Source organism: Antechinus flavipes, chromosome 5 (genome assembly GCF_016432865.1).
Source record: "Antechinus flavipes isolate AdamAnt ecotype Samford, QLD, Australia chromosome 5, AdamAnt_v2, whole genome shotgun sequence".
Lineage (NCBI taxonomy): Eukaryota > Metazoa > Chordata > Mammalia > Dasyuromorphia > Dasyuridae > Antechinus > Antechinus flavipes.
In genome coordinates this window covers 16,952,031-16,977,358 of record NC_067402.1, presented here as the reverse complement: position 1 = coordinate 16,977,358, position 25,328 = coordinate 16,952,031, and the positions used below count along the sequence as shown (strand labels likewise).

The 25,328-nt window shown below is 43.4% G+C and overlaps 1 protein-coding gene across 1 annotated transcript in view; it reads left to right on the top strand.

Annotated features, from left to right (window-relative positions):
• JAZF1 (JAZF zinc finger 1) overlaps positions 1-25,328 on the top strand; it is a 197,421-nt gene that overhangs the window by 160,265 nt on the left and 11,828 nt on the right. Inside the window, exon 3 of the mRNA XM_052001700.1 lies at positions 391-587. Within this exon, the coding sequence (XP_051857660.1) occupies positions 391-587 (197 nt within the window). The remainder of the gene's footprint in view (positions 1-390; positions 588-25,328) is intronic.

The following is a 25,328-nucleotide window of genomic DNA, read 5'->3' as shown; positions in this document are numbered from 1 at the left end:
TTATATTCAGTATCTAGGGGGGAAAGTGGGAACACTTCCATGAACCTAACTCACAATTTTGGAATGGTAAACTTCAATGTTATCATTCTTTTCCTGGAACTGTCCGTAAAGACTCCTTGAGAATCATAGCTTTTGTGTTGAAATTTGCTTCCACGGCTAAATTGAACTGATTCTTGCTGGGTTCAACTACCATCCCTAGTATAAAATTACTGAATTTGTTTGAGTCACGGAGTCCCACCTGAACAATGCGTACTGTTCACCTGACATCTGTTAAACTCAGATTGGGGGGTTATCGATGCATTTGCTTTAGGAAAAGCGTATCTGAGCATTCCGCAAAACTTAATGACTCAATTCCTGCCTTGTCTTCCCCACCTTCTCTTGATGTTTCAGATTTATGACTGATGCAGCTCGCCGTGAGCAAGAATCCTTGAAAAAGAAAATTCAACCCAAACTTTCACTGACCCTGTCCAGCTCAGTGTCTCGAGCGAATGTGTCCACTCCGCCTCGCCACAGCAGCGGAAGCCTTACTCCACCCGTTACCCCTCCCATCACTCCCTCTTCATCCTTTCGCAGTAGCACACCAACAGGTAAGTCCTGATGACTTTACTCGGACCCTGCCATGTTGAGAGAAAGGACACCTGGGTACAATTTCATGTTGTTTCTCTCTTTCCCTAAGAAAACGGTTCTCTGCCTGTCGATTTGTCGGGCACCCATTCCATTAAATTCAGCAGATATTTATGAATTGCTTCCTGGTCAAAAGATTTTCTTCTTAGTGCTTGGAATGCAAATCTTTGTACATTTATACATTATACTATGCCTGACTTGAAGGAGCTTTGGTCTACAACATGACACAGGACATAGACAAAAAGATAACATAAGATCGAATCCACATCAGATATTTGGGGCTTTGTGTTTACAATGAAGTCTTGTGTGGGGAAAAGCGCTCTCCTTTCCTTTGTCCTTCGAGTTAGAGAAAAAACACTGGACTTTGATTCAGTTTCCTGAAAAAAAAAATTGGAAGGATATACACATTCTTCTCTTTTGGGGTTGACTATCCCTAGATGGCCTATAAGTTGTTAACATTATGTATGGTGCTTTACAATTATTATCTCATTTGATCGTCATATCAACCCTAAGAGGTAAGTGCTATTCCTGTCTCTCTATTTTTTAGATGAAGAAATTGAGACAGAAAACATTTAAAACATTTGCCTAGAGTTACAACAACTAGTGTTCAAGGCTGGATTTGAAATCAGTGCTCTGTCTATTCACACCGCTGATCTGCCTCGTGATTTCAGAAGCCATAATCTTGTAAATCTTGTAAAGATTTTAAGTGAGATTTTTTTAAAAGTCAGTGACAAAGCACAGTGCCCATATCTACACAATTTGCTAACAGACAGTTTGTCCAAGTTTTTTCATTGAGATATTTAACTGACAGGCTCTTTTGGCATCCAACAGAAAAAAGCTTTGTTGGCTTGGCCAACCATTCTGAGATATCAGGTTATCTTCCATCAATTAGTCAACCTGCCAGTATTTATTAAGTATTTACCATGTGTCAGTTATTATCTTAATGCTATAGATCCAAATGCAAAGAATGAAATTATCTCTACTTCTCCAAAAGTTTATGTTCTAATTCAGGGCTTCTTAAACTTTTTTCTATTTGGGGTCCCTTTTCACCTAAGAAATTTTACATGACCTTGGGGATATAGATATATAAAATAAGCATACAAATCAAAGATAATAAATCTGATAATAAATCATAATTTTGTTACAATACCCAGCCTGGGGTCGCAAACACCAGTTTAAGAAACTGGATTCTAATGGGTGAGATATGACATATCCACATACATACTGAATTAGTATAAAGAGAATAAATACAAAATTATTAAATAAAAGTTGATTAGAGAGACAGGGTATATACTAACAACTACAGGAAAAACTTCAAGAAAAAAACTGTTATTTGAGCTATGTTTTGAATAAAGAGAAAAATCCAGTGAGATGATGGTAAAAAGGAACTATATTCCAGGTATGAGACTCAGTTCAAAGATAGGAGAGATGAGAAATTGAGTCCTGTTTGGGAAACAGAGACATCAGTTTGGCAGCATCGCCCAATGTGGGAAGGAGAAAAAAATGCCTTTTGTTATTCATTGATTTCTGGTACTTGTTGACTTCTGCCTATTGATGTGGGACCGTTTTGATGCGACCAACTCTTTCTGTAAGTTTACAATCCCTCCCTATTGTATCACTAGAGGTCATAGGTCTAAAGGTGATATTGGTGGAATGGGCTCTCCTTGTCCTATGGCCAGTCCCACTTCTGGCCTGCAGGCCTGGACTGGAGCTTTCCCTTTCCTTTAGGCTGAATAATAAACCTTTAGAATTAGAAACCTTTTGGCATTTTTAGGAACCAGAGAATGTTCAACAATTCCCCTTGTAGCTTTAGTCAAAGGTGGAGAAGAGGTTGTGAACCACATCCAACTCATGCTCCCCTCCATTTCTGCACTCTGATCCTTTTTCCATGGAATTTTTTGGGAATGGAAACGTTCATGTTTGATGTTTATCGTGTTTTTAAGTGAAAGACTATTTTCAGGGGGGGGAAAGGAAAGTTTAGTAAGTTCATCATGAGGACAAGAGAACTAGAAGGAAGCACAAGCTATAACAATAGATCAGAACTGATGAAGTGAAAAGCAGAGAAGGAGGAAAATCTGAGAGATGGAAATTGTCACCATCTTGGAAAGAATGATGATGGTTCGTCAAAGTGTGATGAAGGCATTGGAGATGATGGGGAGGCAAGATGAAAAGGGAAATGCTCAGAGATTTCAGGCTGAGTGATATTTATGACCCATAAATTTCTGGGATGGGGGTTGGACTTCTTAATGAGCTTTTGGACTAAGTTTTAAATGTCTACACAATGCAGACATTTGTGAAATATCATTTCACAGAAATCCTTCTATTTTACCAAAAAAAATGCATTTACATCAATTTCCCTTTGGCACCTGAGCTTTGGCTTCCACCTTCCAGGGGAGTTTGTCTTGGTTTAATATTCTTGTCCCATAACGTAAAGGGATAATAACAGAGATGGTAGTGTACACCGCCTTTCCCAACAAAAGTATGATTGTACCACAATTTCCATGTGATTGGATAATTTCTGTTGGTTGCATGATTTTGGGGGATAGCAGATATAGGAACCCGATTTCTTCTTCATCAGGTCTACCTTGAGCAGTGCTTTGGGGTTCAGGAACTGTCATTACATCTTCCTTTGGTTAACTACAGTAGATGTGAGAGCTATAGGTACTGAGGACAGTGTGGTTAAAAAGGTACCACTGTTTTAGTGAAAGCACACATACACATATAAATTAAAAAACTTGGAAGTTTGAAAATCATCGGGGAAAATTCCTTCATTAAATCGATGAGGAAGCTGAGGCTTAAATGAAGTAATTCAGTAAGCACTTTGGAATGCAACAACTGTGTCTTAGAATTGACCTTCCATAAAACCGAGTACATGAATGAACAGAACCAGCTACACCCAGTGAAAGAACACTGGGAAAGGAGTGTGGACCACAACATAGCATTTACACGCTTTCTGTTATTGTTTGCTGACATTTTTGTTTTTCTGACCAGGTTATTTTTATCTTCTTTCTAAATCTGATTTTTCTTGTGTAGCAAGACCATTGTATAAATATGTATACATATATTGTATTTAACATATACTTTACCATATTTAACATGTGTGGGACTACCTGCCATGTAGAGGAGGGGGTGGAGGGAAAGAGAGGAAAAGTTGGGTAAAAAAACAAGTACATGTACCTCTGGCTTCTCTTTGCAGAAGGACTTTGTATATTGTGTAAGATTGCATATCGGACAACAAAACAGAAAATGAGAGGATTCATCTTAGAATGTGCATTTTAATTAGAAAATCAACAAATTCATAAATGTAAAACAAACATATAGAAGAAGATTCTAAAAATTAAAGAAGAAAGGTAAACTGGAAACCAAAAGAAAAAAAATCTATTGATAAAACTAAATGTGTTTCTTTGAAAAGATTAATACAGTTGATAAAACTTTAGTCAAGTCTGATTAAAAAGAAGAATGCAAAAAACCAAAATCAACAAAATAGTAATAAGCAGGGTGAAGTCATATCAGATCTAGAAGAAATAAAATGAATAATAAAAAGAACCTATTATGTAAAATTATATGCTAATAAAAATAAAAACACAAAAAATGACATCTTCAAAAACATAAATTATTTTAACTAACAGAAGGACCAAGTAGGCATCTTTTTTTTTTGATCCTCTTTGAGCTAATTCTTTTTTTTTTAAATAACTTTTTATTGACAAAACCCATGCCAGGGTAATTTTTTACAACATTATCCCTTGCACTCTCTTCTGTTCCGATTTTTTCCCTCCCTCCCTCAGATGGCAAGCAGTCCTATACATGTTAAATAGGTTACAGTATATCCTAGATACAATATATGTGCGCAGAACCGAACAGTTCTCTTGTTGCACAGGGAGAATTGGATTCAGAAGGTAGAAATAATCTGGGAAGAAAAACAAAAATGCAAGCAGTTTACATTCATTTCCCAGTGTTCTTTCTTTGGGTGTAGCTGCTTCTGTCCATGCTTGATCAATTGAAACTGAGTTAGATCTCTTTGTCGAAGAAATTCCCAAGTAGACATCTTAAATAAATCTCAGAAAATGGAACATACTTACCTGTGAAGGAACTACCAAAGAAAAGAGCTTCTGGTTCTGATGGATTCACAGAATTCCATCACATCTTTCAAAGAAATGGTTCAGTAATAAAACATTTAGCCCAGAGGCCAGAAGGCCTGTATTCATAATTGTCACAAACACTTAATAGATATGTGACTAGTCACTTATAAAGCCTTGACTTTCTTATCTCTCAAATGCAAGTAATAATGGTACCTTACCTTGTAAGCTGTTGTGAGGATCAAATGAGATCATATTTGTGAAGTGCTTAGTAGAGTACTGGCACGCAGTAGGCAAATGCTTATTTCCTTCTTCCCCTACCTATACTATACACATACTATACTAATTATTCTCCAAAATTGAGAAAGCACCCTATCAAATTCATTTTAAGAGACATATAGAGTCCTAACTTCTAAACCAGGAAAAGATAAAGGATAGGAGAATGATCTAGAATGATTTCATTAATGAATTATGGATTTAAATTTTTTAAAATAAAATCTTATCAAACATCATAATTCATCCAAGAAATCATTCATTTTGACCAATGTGGATTTAAACCAGGGATATAAGGATGGTTCAACATTAGGGAAATAGTCAACATAACTAATCATAATAAAAATAAATGCCCCAAAAAGATTTTTAAAAAAAAACCAGTGATTATCTCAAGACATACAGAAAAAGATCCTGACAAAGTACAGAATTCATTTATGCTAAAACCCCTACAAAATATAGGCACAGAAGGATGATATTTAAAGGTTATAAAAAATATCTAAAACCAAAAGCAAGCATCATATACAATGAAAATAAACTAGAAATTTACCCCGCAAATAGGGGAATAAAGCAAAGCTACCCAGCTCTCCGCACTAATTTTTAATAAGGTTCTAGAAAGGTTAAGAATAGTAGTCAACTAAAAGAAAGAAATTAAAGGCATGCCTCGAGGTAAAGAGAAGACAACATCATCCCTATTTGCCGGTGACATGATTTAAATCATTTAATTGGAAAATCTTCCAGAATCAGCAAAGATATTAATTGAGACAATTAACTTCAGCAAAATCCCAGACTACAAAATGAACTCTTAAAAATCAATAGCATTTCTTTATATTAATGATAAATCCAAGAGGCAATAAAAGAAAGAGAAATTGGGGCCTGCTTCGGCAGCACAGATAGTAAGCTTGAAAGGGCTACGAGCCAGAAGGAAAGTGGAGGGAGCTTGGGGCTGCTTTTGTTTGCAGATGATTATGCGCTCAGTGCAGCCTCCAAAGGCAACAAAGCGAGAACGCATTCTCTGCTGCTCCTGCTAATTCTGTCCTAATTAACACCAAGAGAACCCAGGCCGCACCGTCGGACCACACTGTCAGATGTGGAGCCCTCGGTGACATGTGGAGAAGCCTCGAGCGCCGGGTATCAGCGCTCTCACCTTGGCAGTCTTCCTTCTGGGGATGTCACATGAATGATGACACTTATGTGGCCAGAGCCAGCCCAAGGTCTGGGAGGCTCCCAAGGAAAGTGTGAGAGAGGAGAGGGTTAGACCGACCACCGGGGAAGGCCTCCAGAGCCAGGCCAGAAACCGAATCCCTTCCATTTGAATTATCTTCGGAAGAGTCTGAAGATCCCTGCAGGACAAAGTACCAAACACTGAGGTCCTTTCTCAGAGGGCACAACTCCGCCAGGCCGGCCACATTGTTCCGCCAAAGGTAGGCTCCCCAAAAATCCAGATAGCTCAGTGTTCAACAAACTGGAAACCCGAATCACTTAAGAAATAGCCTCTGAAACTGCTGAGGAAACTGGAAAGCAACCCGGCAGAAATCAGGCTCAGACCATCACCTCACACCATACTCCCCAGTGCATTCTACGTGGCCATCCCACCGTAACATGAAAGATTACTCTATTAAATCATCAGGAGAGAAGCACGCAGTGGCGGTCACAGTGGGTGTGTGGGTTTGCTTTGCCTAGCTGCTTGGTCTTTTCTTTTAAAAATTCTTATTTTAAGAGATGACTAACTGGGGAAATGGAGGAAGGGGTTCTTTCATTAAAAACGAAGGGGATGTCAGAATAAAATATACCAGTGAAGATGACATTTTTAAAGTAAATTAACCTTTCTAGTTGGATATTATCTGAGATTTTTTTAAGTCCTTAATCTGTCAATCAAGTATTTATTTATGAAAGACCATCTTGAGTATTGTATAGTACTTTCTGAGAAGCTTAAGGAATGATCTGGTTGGAAAAATGGTTAACCTCACACAAAACTTTAAGCTGATAGGACAGCAAAGTGATGTGATCATTCAAGAAAATTTAAAAATAGCATCTTGAACAAATGCTAATTATGAGAGCCAGGTAATAAGTACAGAAAGAAATAGAAAAGAGAGAACTCCAATTATTGTTGCCTTTTCTTAAAATGTAAATGCCCTAAGCATGAAGGCCTTTGAGGGGACTCCCTTGAGGTGTAATTATGATTATCACAAATGATGCTTCCCTCCCTTTCCTGCCCTGTGCCTTAAATGCTTCTTAACTCCCCCCACTCCCACACCATGAGCTTGGGAAATATTGGTTGATAATAAACTCCAGTCTCTTTGGTTATTTCACATTTCTTGACCCATATGCTACCTTAGAGAGAACTGAGAAAACAGCTCTCTATTGCTTGGCAGAGACTGAGTTTCACGTGCTGGAGCTTATTAGCAGGGCCCAGTGTTGCTTTTATTTGTTTATTTTCTGTCTGTGCACTGGCATCTACCAATGGTGGCGGCCAGAAAGTGCCGTACAAGTGGTGTTGGCTAATTAATAGCTCCAACGGGAGTACTTGCTCTGCTTCTTCTTGGGGGCCCTCAAAGAGTGACTTTTGCCCTTATATATCACGAGCAGAAATGAGTTATTTAGAACACTCCATGTTGGCCAAATGATCTGAAATTTGCATTTCTCTTTTCCTTGAAAAAGGGAAAAGTTTGATGTAATAGCCAAACAGATCTGAGTGTGTGCGTGCGTATGTGTGTGTGTGTGTGTGTGTGTGTGTGTGTGTGTGTGTGTGTGTAGGCCTGAGAATTATGGTTCTCATATAGAATGTTACTATTCATGTAAATAGATAGTTTAAAGATTTACTCCAAGTACTTAGTCCAGGGCCTGGTCTATATATTGAGCACTTAATAAATGCTTATAAATTGAATGATTAGTAGATTGATTTACCTGGGACTAAAAGATATTCCTTTATAGGTTAAGACTTTAATTTTCATTTCAGTGATGTTGACCAAAAAAAAAATAATGTGTTTTTTAGGGAGAGGGGTTGGATAAAGTCTGCTTCCACTGGTAGTAGTCGCCTCCTCTGAAAGCTTTCATTGCCTTATTGGAGACTCCAGACTGTGCTGGAGGAGGGGAAAGCAAACGTCCCAGCCCTTGCCCAGAACCAACTATATGGCCATTATCCCAGGTCTAGCCGAAGTCAATTCATGTCTAATCAACAAACTTGGGGGTTCCAGAAGGTCGGGTGTGGAAGACCTAAGGATTCACCAATCACCCCACAGATATTTGTTAAACACACCTACTGTGTGCTAGCAAGATAAAACAATGTATAAAACAGCCTTGCTCTCAAGGAGTTTATATTCCAGTGGATTCTAGATTAAGAGCTAGGATTTTAGAGGTTGACCTCTTCGTTTTACAAGTGGGAAAACTGAGGCCTGAGGGACTGGAATGACTGGCCTGAATTCAGATAGGCTGTGAATGACAGGGCCGTGATTTGAATGTGGCTTCTCCAGTGCTCTTTCTACAAGTTATTATTTTATCCTAGACGGGGCAGTCCCGGGCGGACCTGGCACTTGATGGGACTAGCTGAGCAAGCTGGCACAAACGCCTCAGGGCAGGGAGTTTTCTGGCTGGGCGGAGGGTGGTTGAGATTGGTGTAGAGTCCCTGAAGTGTGTCCAGCTCTCGGTGACCCCACGGACCAGAGGACGCCGGACCTTTTGATCCTACATTACCTCTCTATGTCCATCCAAGCTCATGACCCTCTCTACCCATCTCATCCTCCGCCATCCCTTCTGGCTAGTTCCTTCAGTCCTTCCCAACCTCAGGGTCTTTTCCAAAGAGTCCTCATTAAAGTTGTTAAGCTTCAGCATCAGTAATTGACCTTCCAGTGAACAGACTAAGTTAATTTAAGCGCCGAAGGATCGGATCTCCCTGTTGCCCAAGTAACCCTGAAAAGCCTTCTCCGGTACTCCGAGTCAGAAGCATGGATTGGCCGGCGCGGCTTTTCTGGTAGCCGGGCACTCTCGGTCACACATTTCTGCTGGAAAATCTGCAGCCCTTTGTGGACATCTCTGCTCTCGGGCTGCCGCCAGGTCCTCTCCTGCGCCCAGCGGCCGCCTTTTCGCGTCACGGCTGCAGGCCCGTCTGCGGGGCCCTTCCAGCCCAAGAATCTGAGGCCGCTTCCGTTTCTTCTCCTTTATTGGCCAGGAAGCGATGGGACCCGTAGCCCGGGTTTTAGCGGGGTTTTTGATGTCAAGCTTCAAGCTGGCCCTCACTAAGAAGCTTCTTAATTCCTCTTCACTTTCTGCCACCGATTCTGAAAACAAAGGTGGGCCGGGAGCTGGGGCCTGTCCCCCGCCCTGAGCCCCGGCCACGGGGGGCTTTTTCTGAGGTTCTGTGGTTAAAGCCGGGGAAGCAGAGCCAGAAGTGAAAAGCAGCCTTCCTCCTGCTGCTGCTCCTCCTCCTCCTGCCCCCCTCCTCCTCCTGTCCCCCTCCTCCTCCTGCCCCCCTCCTCCACCAGCTTCTCTAGCCAGGGAATAGCACCCCCTGCTATAAACGTCCATCTAAGAACAAAGCAAGCGGTGGAGCCTCCGGACTGCCAGGGGGAGGCTCAGCAAGAAGGAAGTCAGAGACCAGCCGCTGCCCTTGGAGGGAGAGGAAGGGGAAGGCAGAGGGACACAGTGGACAGACTGATGGACGAACAGACGGGGATGTTAAAGATGGGTCTTCCCCTTTCCCCTCAGACCCAGCTTCCTTTGAGATACAGAGAACAATCAGAGAATCTTAGAGGTGGAGCAAGGGTTTCTGGTCCAAGGATGGATTTCAGGGAGTCTGCAAACTTGGATGGGACTGAAATAATGACATCTGCTTTCATCAGCCTCTGGTTTCCTTTGTAATCCTAAGGATTTTCTTTTTTGTATTTAAAACCCTTATTCTGAGAAGAGGTCCTAGGCTAGACCCGATGGCCCAAAGAGTCTGTGACTCACACACAGACTGGGCTCCAGGGGCCGGGTGGCCCAACTCCTTTATTTTACAGATATGGAAACCGAGGCCCAAAGTGGTATAAGGTAGTAAGTGAAACCAGGTCCTCGGACTCACCGTACCGAACTGCCTTGTGTTCAACAACTCAGTTGCTATTAACTGCTTGATTTGTTCCCATTGCGAGAACCCTTGTGCCAAGCTTAGGGAGACCATGGAAGCAAGGGCTACACAGATGGGCAGGCCTGGAGGACTTGAGATGTGGCTGAGCTCACAACTCTCCTGGAATATTTGAGTGACAACTGGCAGACACTGTGCTGGAAACAGAAGTCCAAAAAGCAATGGAGACGTGCCTTTGGAGAGAGTGTCCATTCTCCCGCAGGAAACCTAGTATGTAAATAATATAAGTAAATACAAAGTCTGTAGAGTCATTACTTGAGGGAAAGAGCCCCATGTGGCCATGGATTAGGCAGGGTGGCCCCCGCAAAGGGCAAAGGTGAGGAAAGTGGGAGTGGGGGAGCCCTCCTCTGGGGCCCGCCGGGCGCAGCCTCTGAAGCCAAAAAGCCCAACAGCAGCAGAGAATTTAATGAAGGGCTTCTCCCCTTGCAGCAGCAAAATAGAAATTATTTCCCTTTAAATAAAAGGCCAAGTCTGAGAATTTTTACTCTGTTGTCCTTGCAGAATTTCAGGCGTGGAATAACTCACTGTTTATATACGGAATTTCTGCTCTGCTGTGACTATTCCACCACGCTCAAGAACAATAATAGGGCCCCTGTTAGGAATGTCAAAGCCCTTCCCCATCCAGCCATATTGTACATATTGTACCTGGTGCTAGAAATGTTGGGGGGAAGGAAACGAGCCTCTGGCTCCTGCTCTCAGCAGGGACTCCAATGCTGGCCAGAACATGATCATGAAAAGGTACTGGATGAAGTGATAAAACAGGACATCTTTTAGGATGAGAGAGAGGATTTTTGAAATATTGCACCAACAAATTAAGCTCTACTTTAAAGGGGGGGGAAGGGAAGGGACAGAAAGAAGAGAGAGAGAGAGAGAGAGAGAGAGAGAGAGAGAGAGAGAGGAGAGAGAGAGAAGAGAGAGAGAGAGAGAAGAGAAGAGAAGAGAAGAGGAGGGGAGGGGAGGGGAGGGGAGGGGAGGGGAGGGGAGGGGAGAAAGAAGAAGAAAGATGGGTAGAAAGGAGGAGGAGAAGAAAAGAAGAGGGGAGGGGAAGAAAGAAAAGGAGGGGTAAGAGGAGAAGGAGGAGGAAGAAAGGAGGAAGAAGAAGTGAAGAAAGAGGAGAAGGAAGAGGAAAGAGAAAGGGAGGGGGAAAGGGAGAAAGAAAGGGAAGAGAAATAAAAAGGAAGAGGAGGAAGAAGAGGAACAAAAGGAAAAGAAGAAAGAGGAAGAGGAGACCGAAGAGCAGGAGGGAAGGGGAGAAAGAAAAGGAAAGAGATAGCAACAGAAAGAGAGAGAGGAGACAGGAGAGAGACAGAGGGTGACAAAGAGGAGACAGCAGAAAACGTGGCTGTTCTGCACTGGAGCCCGGCCTGGCCCCCGCCAAACGCCCCTCAGGACACCTTCCCAGGAATTTTCCTTTGGAAGCAGACCGGCAGAAGCCCTGCCTTTGGCAAGGGGGAAGCAGGGCAGATTCTGGACTTTTTTTTTTTTTAATAAAACAACCCTCGGCCTAGGAGACATGTGAGAGCTAAGACATTAACCATTTGGAGCAACTGCAAAGCCTCGCGTCTGCATTTCAGAATGCGGCCCTTTTTTCTGTCTGAACCTGGCATATTAAAATCAGAGAAGCCCTTTCATCTCCGTGGGTCCCGGCGGCCTGGGTTCTAATGGCTTTTCCATGTGTGCCCAGGGGTGAGCCCGGGGGATCCCAAGGTGCTGCGGCTGCTCGGGGAAGGCTCTTTATGAGTTGCCGGTGGGGGGAGAGGGTCCCTCAGTCCCGTGACACCTTAGCCCATCATCCGAGATAGGGTTTGGTGGGGAAAGCGAGGCACCCGCCAAGCTTAATTCAGCTTTGGGTAAATAAGGCAGAAAAAAAAATGGCATCCTAGACTCGGCCCTGTTCCCTGGTGGGCCCTTTACCTCCGAAAGCCTCGACTGCATCACCCGTAAAATGGACTTAATAATGGCCTCTCCCTCCCAGGACTGTTCTGAAAACGATAATCTCTGCCGAGCATTTTGCAAACCTAACAGTGCTCTCTATGCTTTGTTGTAGTTAAATAAGATAGATGACATATATAACTCTAGCCAGTCATAGTTCTAATGCTACTTATTGTCACCTTTTTCGCGTCCAAGTTGTTCTGATCAGATCTGTGTTCTTGCAACAAGCAAGAGATTTCTCAAATGTTCTCCCTCCCATCCTCTGAAGAAAGGTTACCCACAATATTCCCTTCTCTGGCCCCAGACGGCAGGCCTGGATCTGGATGGAGTTGTCTGTTTTGAATAAATAATACATTTTTTAAAAATAACATCATTATCCAAATAAAGTATTAAAGAGAGAAAAACCAGTCTCCATCCCCACCAGCACCCCCTGCCCCCTGTGGGAACCCAAGATAATGGTGATTTCCATCTCATCGACCTTGAAGTCTTCAAATGAAAAGATGCGTTTGTTAGCCCAGTGTGAATAAAATGAGGAATGTTTGGATCTAAAACAAAGCCTCACAGAACTGTCAGGCTGCAAGAGCCTCAGTGGATAAGGTCATCCCACTATCTCCCTGCCTCTCTTCCTGGGCAGCTTAGCACCAAATCTTTGGCGACCGAAGGCGAGCTAGTCTGAACCTGAGACTTCCCCCCTCTCCTTCAGCTCTTTTATCCTGGAAAGCCCAAAAAGTGATTCTATCCACCAAAACCTGGGCCCCTTCATTGATGAAGAAGGTGAGAGATGGCATTAGAAATAGGCAGAAGGCTGCTGTAAACTCCCCTTTTTAGAACCCCCCCCAATTCTGGGATATTTTTCCCCCAAAAGATCAACATGAAGAGTGAGTATTTTTTTTACTGGGCTTCCAGTGCTAGTCTCGATGGAGGTTGTCCAGAAGTGAACTGGAAGGAGATTAGAACTGGGCAGAAATGGCCTGGGCTGCCATGGGATGGCAGTGGGTCCTCCATGGGAGTTCAAGCTTGGGCGACCGCTTGGGAGACGAAGGTTCCTGTTCAGATGTGACTTGGCCCTCAGAGGCTGCTGATGGGGCTTCTACCTCCTCGTTTCTGGGTCTCTGAAGCCCTAAGATTATATTGTTCCTTCTTGTTAAAATGAGGCAAGCTCCAGAAATCTGTTATCAAAGCCAGATGGTTTCTGCAACATAAGCGTGTAATTTAGCCGAGGCTACGCTGTGCACAAAGCAAAATTGGGAGAAAAAAATCTTCCAGGCAATAAGAAAGCTCGATTAAAGGTTACGCTAGCAACATAAAACCCAAGCGTAACAGCCCAGCGCAGAACGGTTTCTTGAATTGGACAGACTTGGGCAGAAATGGAGATAAGGCAGTTTTACCAAAATCCTCCCAGAGTACATTGCTACTGCTGGGACTGTGGAGCCATCACAGGTCTCCACCACCTAGTGGCAGCACAGCTGAATTTCAGATCGTTCTTTCTGGAAAATTTTAAAATGAGAAGTGATCTTAGAGATCCTCTCTTCTAAGCCCCTCTTTCTACACATTAGGGAAACTGAGGCCTAAAGAAGAAATTTTCATCAGCAAAAGAGTCAGGATTCAAATGTGGACCCTCAGGCTTCCAAATCCAGCCCAGGATGACACAGTGGATTTGTGATGTTATCCATGTGGATGGTTCTAGCATCCAGGATGTAGTGCATCCTGGGCCATCTTCATCTATGTCCTCCCCTAAGTTGACCATTAGGGGCTTTCCCCTATACTGAAGTCCTTTTTCTAGATCTCGACATTTTTTTTCATTTTCCAAATTAACCACATTTATTAAGTTACAGTACTGTGCATTTACTTGTTATAACAAACTCGCACAGAGGATAGAGTCCTTAAAAAGTGCAACTTGAAACAATGCCTCCAGTTACAGATGTTCTCCTATTAGCAGGCACACATTTAGCATATATGGGAATATTAGAAGTATTAAAGGGGTTCTTAGATCTCTTGACATTACACGGATGCCAGCGGACCAAACATTTGGGCCATCTGCCATTACTGCACTTCAAACCTGCAGTGACTGTGATCCCATTAATGTGGATGTACCCAACAATTTTCAAAGCCCATTCCTGTCCTGAGAGGCCTAATTACAGTTGGGGGTCACCAAGAGATCAGTAACGGTAAATAGAACCTTCGTACATTTAATTTGTTGGATTCTCTCACCAACTCTGGGGGGTGCGTAGGGTTTCTTGCCTTTATCACATGAATAAATGGGTCGCTGAAGGCCACTCCACACACAGCTAGTGTGAATCAGAAACAGGATTCAAAGTCAGGTCTTCCCAACTCTAGTGACTAGCATCCCACTTCCATGGTAACTACTTAATAATCAATTTGCTTTTATAAAGAGATGCTTTGAAAATATAGCAATAACAGGAGTATAAATTAACATTTCCCCTATAGACACACTCTTCTCTTCCCACCTGTCTCAAACTTAATTCAATTTATAGAGCATTGGTCCCCCCCCCAAGTTCATGTCCAAAGGCCCTTGTCTCAGCTCTCAATGGAGTAGGTTCCCAAGGTCACTCTCAAAGGCACCCCTTGTTCTTCAGCACAGGGATACTGACAACAGTTAAACAGATCCTGCCCTGAAGGAGTTCATATTCTCTCAAAGCAGTGGAAGAGATTACAATGAGTAACCAAGAATGAAAATGCAAAGAAATATGAATTTCTGGAGAGAGAGAATGATGCTGCCAGGTGAAACAGAGTCACACTTTCATATTTGTATGTGAAAATGTTCATATTTGTGAAGTTTGTAGTGATTTAAAAAAATGAAGGAGAGTTAAAAGGAGGTGGGAGGCATTAGGAAAAATCACAAATTGAATGTTATTTCTGGAGAATTCTCAACAGGAGAACCAATCAAGTGGGTTCTAAATTTCATCTTCTAGATGCTGGAAGGTTTTTTTTATCTCTCCCCCTTTCCTTCCTTTCTTCCTTCTTTCACTGCTCCTTTCCTTCCTCCTTTCCTTTCTTCTTTTTTTAATCCCTTTTTATTTTTTCCTCCTTTTTCCCTTTCTTCCTTCCCCCTATTCAGTCTTTGTCCCTATTTTGTCAAAGAGAGGAAAATCAAGCTAGAGGTGAAGCTGGGGCAAGTTGGTTTTTTCAACAATTGCCTCCAAAGGCCAGGACCTCTTCAGTAGCATGGACCTTAGAAATAATAATGAATCATATGGGGATTTTCAAAGTGCTCTCCCCCAGGAGCAATTCCAGCCAAGAACACCCTCTTGTCTAGACCACAGGAGCCCATAAATCATCACTAATTACAATTTTCACACCATGAGGCGGACATCAGAAATATTTCCTCTAAACCTGGTTGTCTGCCATTTTTAGAGAGATGGCTTTAGAGGGAGAGCTTGCCTTTCTGGATGAGTGCATGGATCCACCTTTCTTATGAAAGATCTGTAGAAATTTCTCTGGTTGAACTGTTCAGTTCTGCAGTCATATATTATATCTAGAATATACTATAACCTATTTAACATGTATAGGATTGCTTGCCATCAGGGGGAGGGGGTGGAGAGAGAGAGGGGAAAAATCAGAATAGAAGTGAGTGCAAGGGATAATGTTGTAAAAAAATTACCCTGGCATGGGTTCTGTCAATAAAAAGTTATTAAAAAAAAAAAGAAGAAGAAAGAAAAAGAAATTTCTCTGGTTGCCTCCCAGACTGATAAAGTAAGACCCAGATTGTGGTTTTCCTTCAGTTTTATCATTTATCAGCTGATTAAGAGGAGTAATCAGCAGAGACTATCCAATGATAATGTTCAGGGAGGATCATTCTTAAGTAACTGAGCTACAAATATGGCAAAAACTAAAAGAGTTGCAGGATAAAAATCCATCACATTATTCACTAAGTTAAATCTCTGTTTTTTTTAAAAAGTAATTGAAGAAACATAGTTACAGATCTATAGATGTAGATGGCTTCCAGTCTCCTCTGAAGTGAAGAAGGGACCACATCAATATAGAATGTGCTTGATTTGTCCAGTATTTCACCATTTCAAAAGGGAAATCACTTCTCTAAGCACAGAATCTGCAACCTTTTTTGCCTTTGTATACTTAACAACTAGTACAGTGCCTACACCAAATAACAGGAGTTTAATAAATACTTATTGAATTTTTCCTAAATGAATGTTGGATGTAGTTGCTGGTCTAGTCAGAGGTTCCAGGATTATTGGTTTATTGGTTAGTTTATTTCAAATGATAACTAGCCAATATTCTGGGAGCTCCACTACAGAAAACACATAAATAAGGAACGAAAGCTTCCAAGGCTCTTGTACTCAGTGGTATTCTGTACAAATCTTTGCAGTGATGCTCTGACCTTCAGATGGAAGCACCAATCACCACCCTTCTTAATAGTCAAATGAATTTGCAATCTCCTCAGCAGACCATTCCCTCTAGTAATGCAAATTGTGACCCACTCATGCCTGCCCTTTTTGTGTGACCCATCCATGCCTTTCCAGAAGTTTGCCACAGGAAGTCCACCCAACATGCTGGAAGCTGTACTTGCTTTCTCCTACCAGCCTTCACCCTGAGCTTGTGAAATTTCCAAAGGGAGCTTTATTTACTTTTCCCAAATTTCAAAAAAGAATCTTGTTATGGAAATGGCCATCATTTCCCTCTCTGTGGATTCTTTCCATCATAGTTTTCCTTTTTCTGGTCAATTGACTAATTGATGTTGGTATAGCTACCGGATGTAGTTGGGAACATGGAGTAAATTCTTGCTTTTAATCATTCAACAAGCAATTATGAAATGTCTGGTGAAGTCAGATACCATACCCTTAGGTACTGAGGATGCAAAGACAAAAAAAAAAAAAAAAAGCTACCCCACCCTGAAGTATCTCCCATTCTACTGGGACAAACAATGGAAACACAGAGTGAAGATACAAAATAAAAGTGGGATTCATTTCTAATTGGGCAGCACTGGAGTCCTTATAAAAGTTGGGGATTATGTGAAAAAGGTAAAAATCCAGCTCCATAATCTCACCCAACCTCCATTTAAGGCCAGAGCAGCAGGAAGATGGTTCAGAGAAGACCAGTCTGACGGGCACATCCAGGAGCCATAAGCCCAGAAGGAAGGCTAAAGATGAGTTGTGGAAGGGCTTCAGTTTCCAAGAATAAGACAAGTCCTCTCAGATCAGCCAATCTCCAGCACAATCCCTTGGCCGAATTATGGATAAACTGACTTTTTTTTAATTCCTCGTAAAATATCTTCCTTGCCCTGACTAGAAAGGAAGTCTGGACCTGGACACTGTCCCACTTGTGTTTGGAAGAAGATTTTAATAATTCTTATTTATCAAGCACTGCAGAGCAGGAAGAAAAAAGAATTTAGTGCAATTAGCCAAATGGCTTTGAGCAAAGAATTCAATTCAATTCAGCCAACAGCCATTCTGGACACAGAAAATGCATCAGGAGCATGCAGACAGAATGGCTATTCAGGGCAGCCGTTACGCAGACTTGTGTTAGGTTGCTTCATTTTTTCCAGTCACGTCTGACTTTTTGTGACCCCATTTGAGATTTTCTTGGCAAAGATAGGGCAGTGATTTACATTTTCTTCTCCAACTCATTTTACCGATAAGGAAACTGAGGCACACAGAGTTAATTGACTTGTCCAGGGCCACACAGTAAGTGTCTCAGGCTGGAATTAAGCTCAGGAAGATGAGCTTGTTGAACCCAGGGCCAGCACTCTCCGCCTAGCTGCCCCAGGTACAAAGGAAAGCACGCTAATTTTAAGAGGGAGAGAAGAACTAATGACTGGGTGGTGTCAGGGGAGACTCCGTTAGTGTAAGTTAGGCCACCTGAACTGTGCTTGAAAGGGAGGAAGAGTTCCCAGGGCAGTGGTGGCAAGGGAGGGGACTCCAGGACCTGACCTTCCAGCTACAGGTTCCACGTTTGTTCCACGGAGCTGCCCGGCGGCATCGAGACGAAGGGACTTCTCGCATTTGGCTGCCTGACTGATAGATGAGACCAGAAAGGGGAGCTCTGCTTTTCTCATCATCCGAGGGTGTTGAGAAAGGCTTTGGACTGCTACTTTGCACTGGGGGAAATGGCAGATTCAGTAAATCTGGAGCCTACTGGAACCTGTGATGTCCAGCCCCCACTCCCTCCCTCCCTCCCCCCCTCCCTGACTTGATGGAGGCCTGCCTTGGGCAGGAGTTGGGCTCGTAGACTTTGGAATGTTTACTTTGGGCTGAGAGTGGCGCTGTGTTTTTTACACAGCCGTAAAGTGCATTTAAGCCTTCGATATAAAACATTTCTTGACTACCGTTTCATAAAAGCCTATTTACGTAGGTCCTTTTCCTTGCTGTTACTTATCTTTCATGCAAACCTGTTTCCTGAGATTGTAGGAACCACAGAGGGAAAAAACAGAATTAACGAGAGGGAGCTGCCTGTCTCTCCCACTTGTGCATCAGGAGAGGTTCCTGATACCCTGAGAAATGTATGTTTTTAATCCATGGTTGTAGTCCTAACGAGAGAAGAATGAGAAGCGTGTTAATTATGAATGTTTTCCATTGTGGCTAGGAAAATACAACACATGTTTCTCCAACACACACTCACTCTCTCTCTCTCTCTCTCTCTCTCTCTCTCCTGTCTCTGTGTCTCTATCTGTCTCTGTCTCTTTGTATATCTCTGTCTCTGTCTCTCTTTCTCTGTGTATCTCTCTGTCTCTGTCTTTCTCTCCTGTCTCTGTCTCTGTCTCTATCTGTCTCTGTCTCTTTGTATATCTCTGTCTCTGTCTCTCTTTCTCTGTGTATATCTCTCTGTCTCTGTCTCTCTCTCCTGTCTCTCTGTCTCTGTGTGTCTCTCTGTCTCTGTCTCTCTGTCCGTCTGTCTCTCTCTCTTTCTCACACACACATACACACCCTCAACTGTTTTTAATTTTTTCTTAAGCTGAGAAAGACATTTTCAAACATTTGCCAGAGTTCAATTAACATCCCATGATGGAAGGTGGAAAATATCCGACTTTATTTTCTCTCAACCATATACCTGCTTTTGCTCCCCATTCCACAGCCCAAAGGATTCCAGCTGGCATGAGCTTTATTATTACCACGGAGTTAATTTGTGGGATAAGCCTTTGGCGGAGGGGCTCTGTTTGGCTTTTATATATTTATTTATTTACCTTTTTTCTGTTATAAATACAACTGCACTGTAAAATGGGCAGCTTAATTGCAGGAAGCCCAAAACTATTTAATTTTTATTTTTTTTCCCCTGAAAGTGGTTAATAGCTTATTTTTGTTTAGACGGCCCAGTTGAAAACCCTGCCTGAGCATATACCTTTAAAGCCGAGATTGTGTTACTTGGTTTATCATGTTTTCCCTGAACTGTATCTAAACAGGAGGTCACTTGCTATTAAAAGGCCCTTATTTGTGGAGAACAGAGTTGGGGGGCAGGGAGCGAGTTTATATAAGAATGCCAAATAACTTCCCAAGCGCGCGGTGCTCCGTGCCTATAAAAGGCCAACAATGACTTCTTGCGGGACAGCTCGGCTGGGCTCCTTCCAGTGACATCGGGATGGGAGCCCGCCGCCAGGGCCTCGCGCCTCGGGCCCGTTGGAATACTGGCTGCTGGTGTGGACCGTGCTATGCTGCCCAAAACCAGAACGCCCCAAAAGCGCGTCAGGGGCAGCGCCGGGGCCGCTCATTTTTTCCCAACCTCCAACTACAAGAGCTTGCAGATCTCGCCCCAACTCATCCCTCGCTATCAACCCCTGCTGTGTGACACTGGAGCAACATCAAGGACGCTCTGTGCCGGGGGCTGCTCCTTCCTCTCCAAAGATTCCCGGCCGTGCATGAATCCTCATTTGGGCAGCTAGAAAATGCTTCCTTTACAGGCTGTGACACGTGGAATATCCCGGCAGGAAACATCCCGGTGACAGAACATGAAGGATACTGTGGGTTTATGATGAGTCTCATCACAAAATGGACAAGAAAGAGGGGAAAGGTCCAGGCTAGAAGACGAGGGCCGAGCATCCCATTGGCAATGCCCTTATTCCTTCGGCAGGGGTCCTGGATTCGGGCCCTTTCTGGATGCTCCTGATGCCTCAAAGCCAGTGCCCTTTTGATATGTCAGATCCAGGGGGATACCAGCTAAAGTTGATGCTCATGTGAGGATTTGGAAAGTGAGCACTGATCCTGGAGAACCCGAGTTCAAATCTAGCTCAGAAACTTAGTGGCTGTGTGGATCTGAGCAATTCATTTTACCTTGAGCTGGAGAAGGAAATGGCGAGCCACTCCAGTATCTTTGCCAAGATACCCCAAATGGGGTCACAATGTAACCCCCCCAAATAAAAAGACTGAACAATAGTAATAATCTCTTTATCTTCACTGTCTTCCTAAAGTGCAAGACCCATCCTGGCAGCAAACTGGGCTCAGGCCGCTGTTTTCAAACTGTCCATCTGTTTTAGAACTGGTTATTTTTACTGCTTTCTTGAGCCTGTGACATTGAATCTGGGTGGAAGAACTAGTTAAGAACGTCTCGTAGGGAGCAAGTGCGACTCAGTGGAAAGAACTGGCTCTCCGAAACAGCTGCACCTTGCTTATCTGTGACCTCAAATAAATCCTGTCGCCTCCATTAAGGTCACTTCATCTGTGAAATGAACACTCGGATTAAATGGCCTCTGAGGTGCCTTGTGATCCCAGCGCTCCCAAATAAGCCTGTCCTTTCAATTAACTGTGAGGGCGGCCAATGGGTGTTTGAAAGTGTGCTCGGAAGTATCGCTGTTTGTTAACTCTGGGGCCAGAGTCCAGATAACGAATGAATTAAAAGCACCCAGTGCTGACAAAAGGGAATTCTTATTTTTTTTTAATTTTTAAAGCTTTTTATTTTCAAAACATCTGCATGGATAATTTGACCACATTGACCCTTGCACAGCATTGTATTTCAGATTTTCTTCTTCCCCCCCACCCCCTCCCCAATGATAAGCAATTCAACATACATTATACATGTTAAAATACATTAAATCCAATATATGTAAACATATTTATACAATTCTCTTGCTGCACCAAAAAAAAAAAAAAATCAGATCAAAAAGGAAAAAAAATGGGTAAGAAAACAAAATACAAGTGAATAACAAAAAGAGTGAAAATGCCATGTTGTGATTCACACTCAGTTTCCACAGTCCTCTCTCTGGGTGCGAATGGTTCTCTTTATCACAAAGTCATTGGAACTGGTATCGATCATCTTATTGTTGGAAATTAATTCATCAGAATTGATCATTGTATAATCTTGTTGTTGCCGTGTACAATGATCTCTTGGTTTTGCTCATTTCACTCAGCTTCAGTTCCTATAAGTCTCTCCAGGATTCTCTGAAATCATCCTGATCATTTCTTATAGAACATCCCTAACATTCATATGTTGTCATTACTCAACTATTCTCCAACTGGTGGGCATCCAGAATTCTTATTTTTTAACTGCCTAAATGAGGGTTAATACACAGATACCCACAAATCTTTAACGAGGAAGGAACCAGCCACTGGCACAGACCATCCTTGATGCCAGTATCACACAGTAGGCATTGATAGGGAGGGACGTCTCAGGGCAACTAAAATGGTTGTTTTAGTTCTTAAAATTAGATTCAATGATAAAAACTCCAAAGCTCTGGGTTTTGAAAAATTCAATTCAATTTTACAAGCAAGAATTAAGCAATTACTATGTTCCAGACATTGTACAAGGTGCTAGAAATATAAAAACAAAACATGAAAGAGAGTTTGCCCTCAAAGAGACTACGTTCTACCAAAAAGAAATAGCCCCTGTGTCCATAAGTGAATATAAAATGGTTTCTGATGGAAAGAATCATGGCATCTGGCATGGTGGAAGGTCAGATTGGAGGGCTCCGAAAAGGTTTCATGTAGGACATGGTCCCTAAGGAGAACCATGAGGGGAGCCTTGAATCCCTGAAAATATTCAGGGCCCTGAGAATATTTAGAGGCAGCTTCAATGTAGTTCTGCCTGATGGGTTTCTCATTGACTTGAGACTAGCAGGAACCCTGGAAATCACCGATCCAACCTCTTCCTTTATGGTAGGGAAATTGGGGCTTGCCAGGACTCCAGATTTGGGGCCTCATTCTAGAGTTCTAGATCTGTCATTCTAGATGTGAGACTTCCAAATCAGTCTCCTAGGGACTGTATGAAATGGGGGCCTTAAGACCTAGCATGAGCTTGTAAGAGCTATTCCACATGAAGGCTCCATTTAAATTCCACTTGTTATTCTCAGAACTGAAGGATGGCAACAGACTTTTGGGATACATACATACATATATATGTTCATATGTCCCTAACTCCCATCCCCCATTAGAATGTAAGCTCATCAGCAGTAGGCATTGTTTCATTCATTGTTTCATAGCCTAGCACATAGTAGGTACTTAACAAATACTTATACATTCATTATTATCAAACATTTGTATTCTGTCAGTCACTGGGCACATTCCAGATGGCAAAACTTTCCATCCCATTCAGTTCTGGAAGTATTTTAAAGTACCTTCTTTGTGCCCAGAAGTGTTTTGGATGGTAGAGATGGCCCCAAAAGACATCGCCAGCCCCAAAACATTGGGGCTCTATCACAGGAAACAATAGGTACCCAGATAAAGAAAGATAAAATATATGAGAAGAGAGGAAGGACCTCCAAAAGTCATACCTAACTTTTCTAATATTCTATTTGCCTCTTTGACTTCTTTCTTATTTATTTTGTGGTTTGATTTATCTAGTTCTGAGAGTACAAGATTGAGATCTCCCACTATTATAGTTTTGCTCTCTATTTCTTCTTGCAACTCTCTTAATTTCTCCTTTAGGAAGTAAGATGCTGTACCACTTGGTGTCTATATGTTGAGTATGGATATTACTTCATTATCTATAGTACCTTTAAGTAGGAAGTACTTTCCTTCCTTATCGCTTTTAATTAGACCAGTCTTTCTTTTGCTTGATCTGAGATCAGGACGGCTACCCCTACTTTTTTTTACTTCACTTGAAGTATAGTAGATTCTGCTCCAGCTTTTTACCTTTATTCTATATGTATCGTGTATTTCCTGTAAACAACATATTGTTGGATCCTGGCTTTTAATCTAGTCTGCTATCCACCTCTACTTTATGGGTGAGTTTACCCCATTTACATTTATGGTTACAATGACTAAGTCTGTATTTCCTGCCATCTTGTTTCCCCCTTACCCCCCTCCCCAGTATTAGATTTATGAGCACCACTCACCTCACACAGCCCTCCCTCTTTAGTATCCCTTCCTCCCCCTTACAGTCCCTCCCCTTTTCTTAAACCTTTCCCTTACACTTGTAAGGGAATCTTATTCCCTTCCATTTAGCCCACCCCTTTCCTTTCCTCTTTTCCCCTCCCACTTTTCAATGAGGTGGGAGAAGTTATTTCCACCAGCCAGGGACCACAAGCTGAGGGTGCCGAGGGCCCACCTGCAAGTCCCCAAAGCTCCAAACCTCAGCTTCCTCATCTGTAAAATGGGGATATTCAAAGCACCTCTCTCCCAAGGTTGTAATAATCAAGTCACACGATGTGTAAAATCTTTGTGGGACCTAAAAGCGCCATGTAGATGTAAATACTTCTCATTGATAGTGTGGAGGGGAGGGACCGCTTTGTTTCTGTCTGCGTTCCTGGGACTTGGCCCAAGGATTGATACATTGCAGCCCTTGGAGCTGCATCCACAAAGGGAGCCCCCAAACCAAAAATTCCAACTCTTCCATCTCCATCAAGAAGGGCAGTTTGTTCTCTCAGCTCTATTTAACACAGAATTGGGTTTGATATTTCTTTAAATGTCCTCATTCTCTTGATATTCAGGTTAATAAATTAGTCCAATTAGAAGAGTAAATTAGCGATTCCAAATTTCCAGGTCTTGCTTGTGAGGCTTTGAGAAATGCCATCTGAAAGGGCACTGCCCTGTGGCATTTGTTTAAAAATTAGATGTACCAAAATGTGTCCTACTTAGTGAAAATCTCCCAAACTGCAGATTGTGCAGGGAGATGGTCTGTATCTGGAGCGGGCCGTCCCCAGCCTGGCCTGTCTTCAGCCCGCGCCGTCCCTCCTGCGAGGAAAGTGGTCGGGGGAGCCAGGGCGGCCATTTCTCAATCACGTTGGTCCCTACGGGGGACCCTTGTAGGAAAGACAAAGTCCAAAAGGCAGAGAGGGCCGAGAGCCATCAGGACCAAGCAGGCAGCCAGGGAGCAGGGGATGACTGCCCAGAGAGGCCTTGGTGGGGCTGCCTTTGGTTCCTGTGCTCATGCTCCAGGCAGGCCCTGGAGGGCACTCGAGGCAGCTTGGAATCCAGAAGGCACCGGAGCTCAGACCCTGCCCAGTCTGATCTGAGCCAATGATCTGAGCCAAGCTTCTGTGGGCCTCAGTTTCCTCATCTGTAAAGTGGGGATAATAATAGAATCTTAATGATGGAGTTGGGAGGCTCAGATGAAGTAGCATGGGAAGTACCCTGAAGCACCCTAGAAACGCTGGTTAGCCCCGGGGGCAGCAGGGAATCTTAGGAAAGTCTTCACCTCTGCTTGGCCCCATGGGCAGAAGTCACTGGGAGGGTAGAGATCTCCTTCCCACACTCATTTTGCCTCAGTTTCTCCTTTTTCACTGTCCACCCGCTGGGCTGAGCTGACCGACCCCACCATTTCCCTTGGGAGAGCAAGAAGCAGCCCACTTGGGCTCCTCCCTCCCGGGGAGTCACCTGGCAGGACGTGGAGGATGGATCCTCCCCCTCCCCCAGCTCTGGCTCTTCCCAACGGCCTTGGACATTGATCCCAGATGATGGTGCAGGTGCGTGGCGGCTCCCAGGAGCAGACCCTGCACGGTGCCGGACCACGTGGTCTCACACCTGGGGGCTGCTGCCCCCCCCCCCCACGCTTATTACCGTGGAGTTCTAATTCCCATTTATTCCACAGGCTTGTAAATGCATTAGGGCTTGTCAGCGTATTCTTTTACACTGTTTATGATCTGGAGAATTATGGTCCTCAGGGTCGCCTTGTGCAAACGCGGCCCAGAGACTGGGAGCCGACTCGGGGAAAAAGGTGGGCGCTCCAGTCGGGGTTGGCCCCTCCTCCCCTCCCACCAAATGACAAATGGCTCCGGAACACCCAGGTCCAGTCACCTCCCTGGTGGCCAGGGGTTTAAAGGTCAAACTCTTTGGGGAACTGGGAACATCCCTGAGGAAGAGCCAAAATGGGAGGGCAGCAGGGGGAGCCCTCTCGGTGGGGGAAGGCAGGAGAAAAAGGGCCAGACTGAAGTTTTGGGTGGGCCCCTTCTCCTGAGGCCCTTGGAGGCC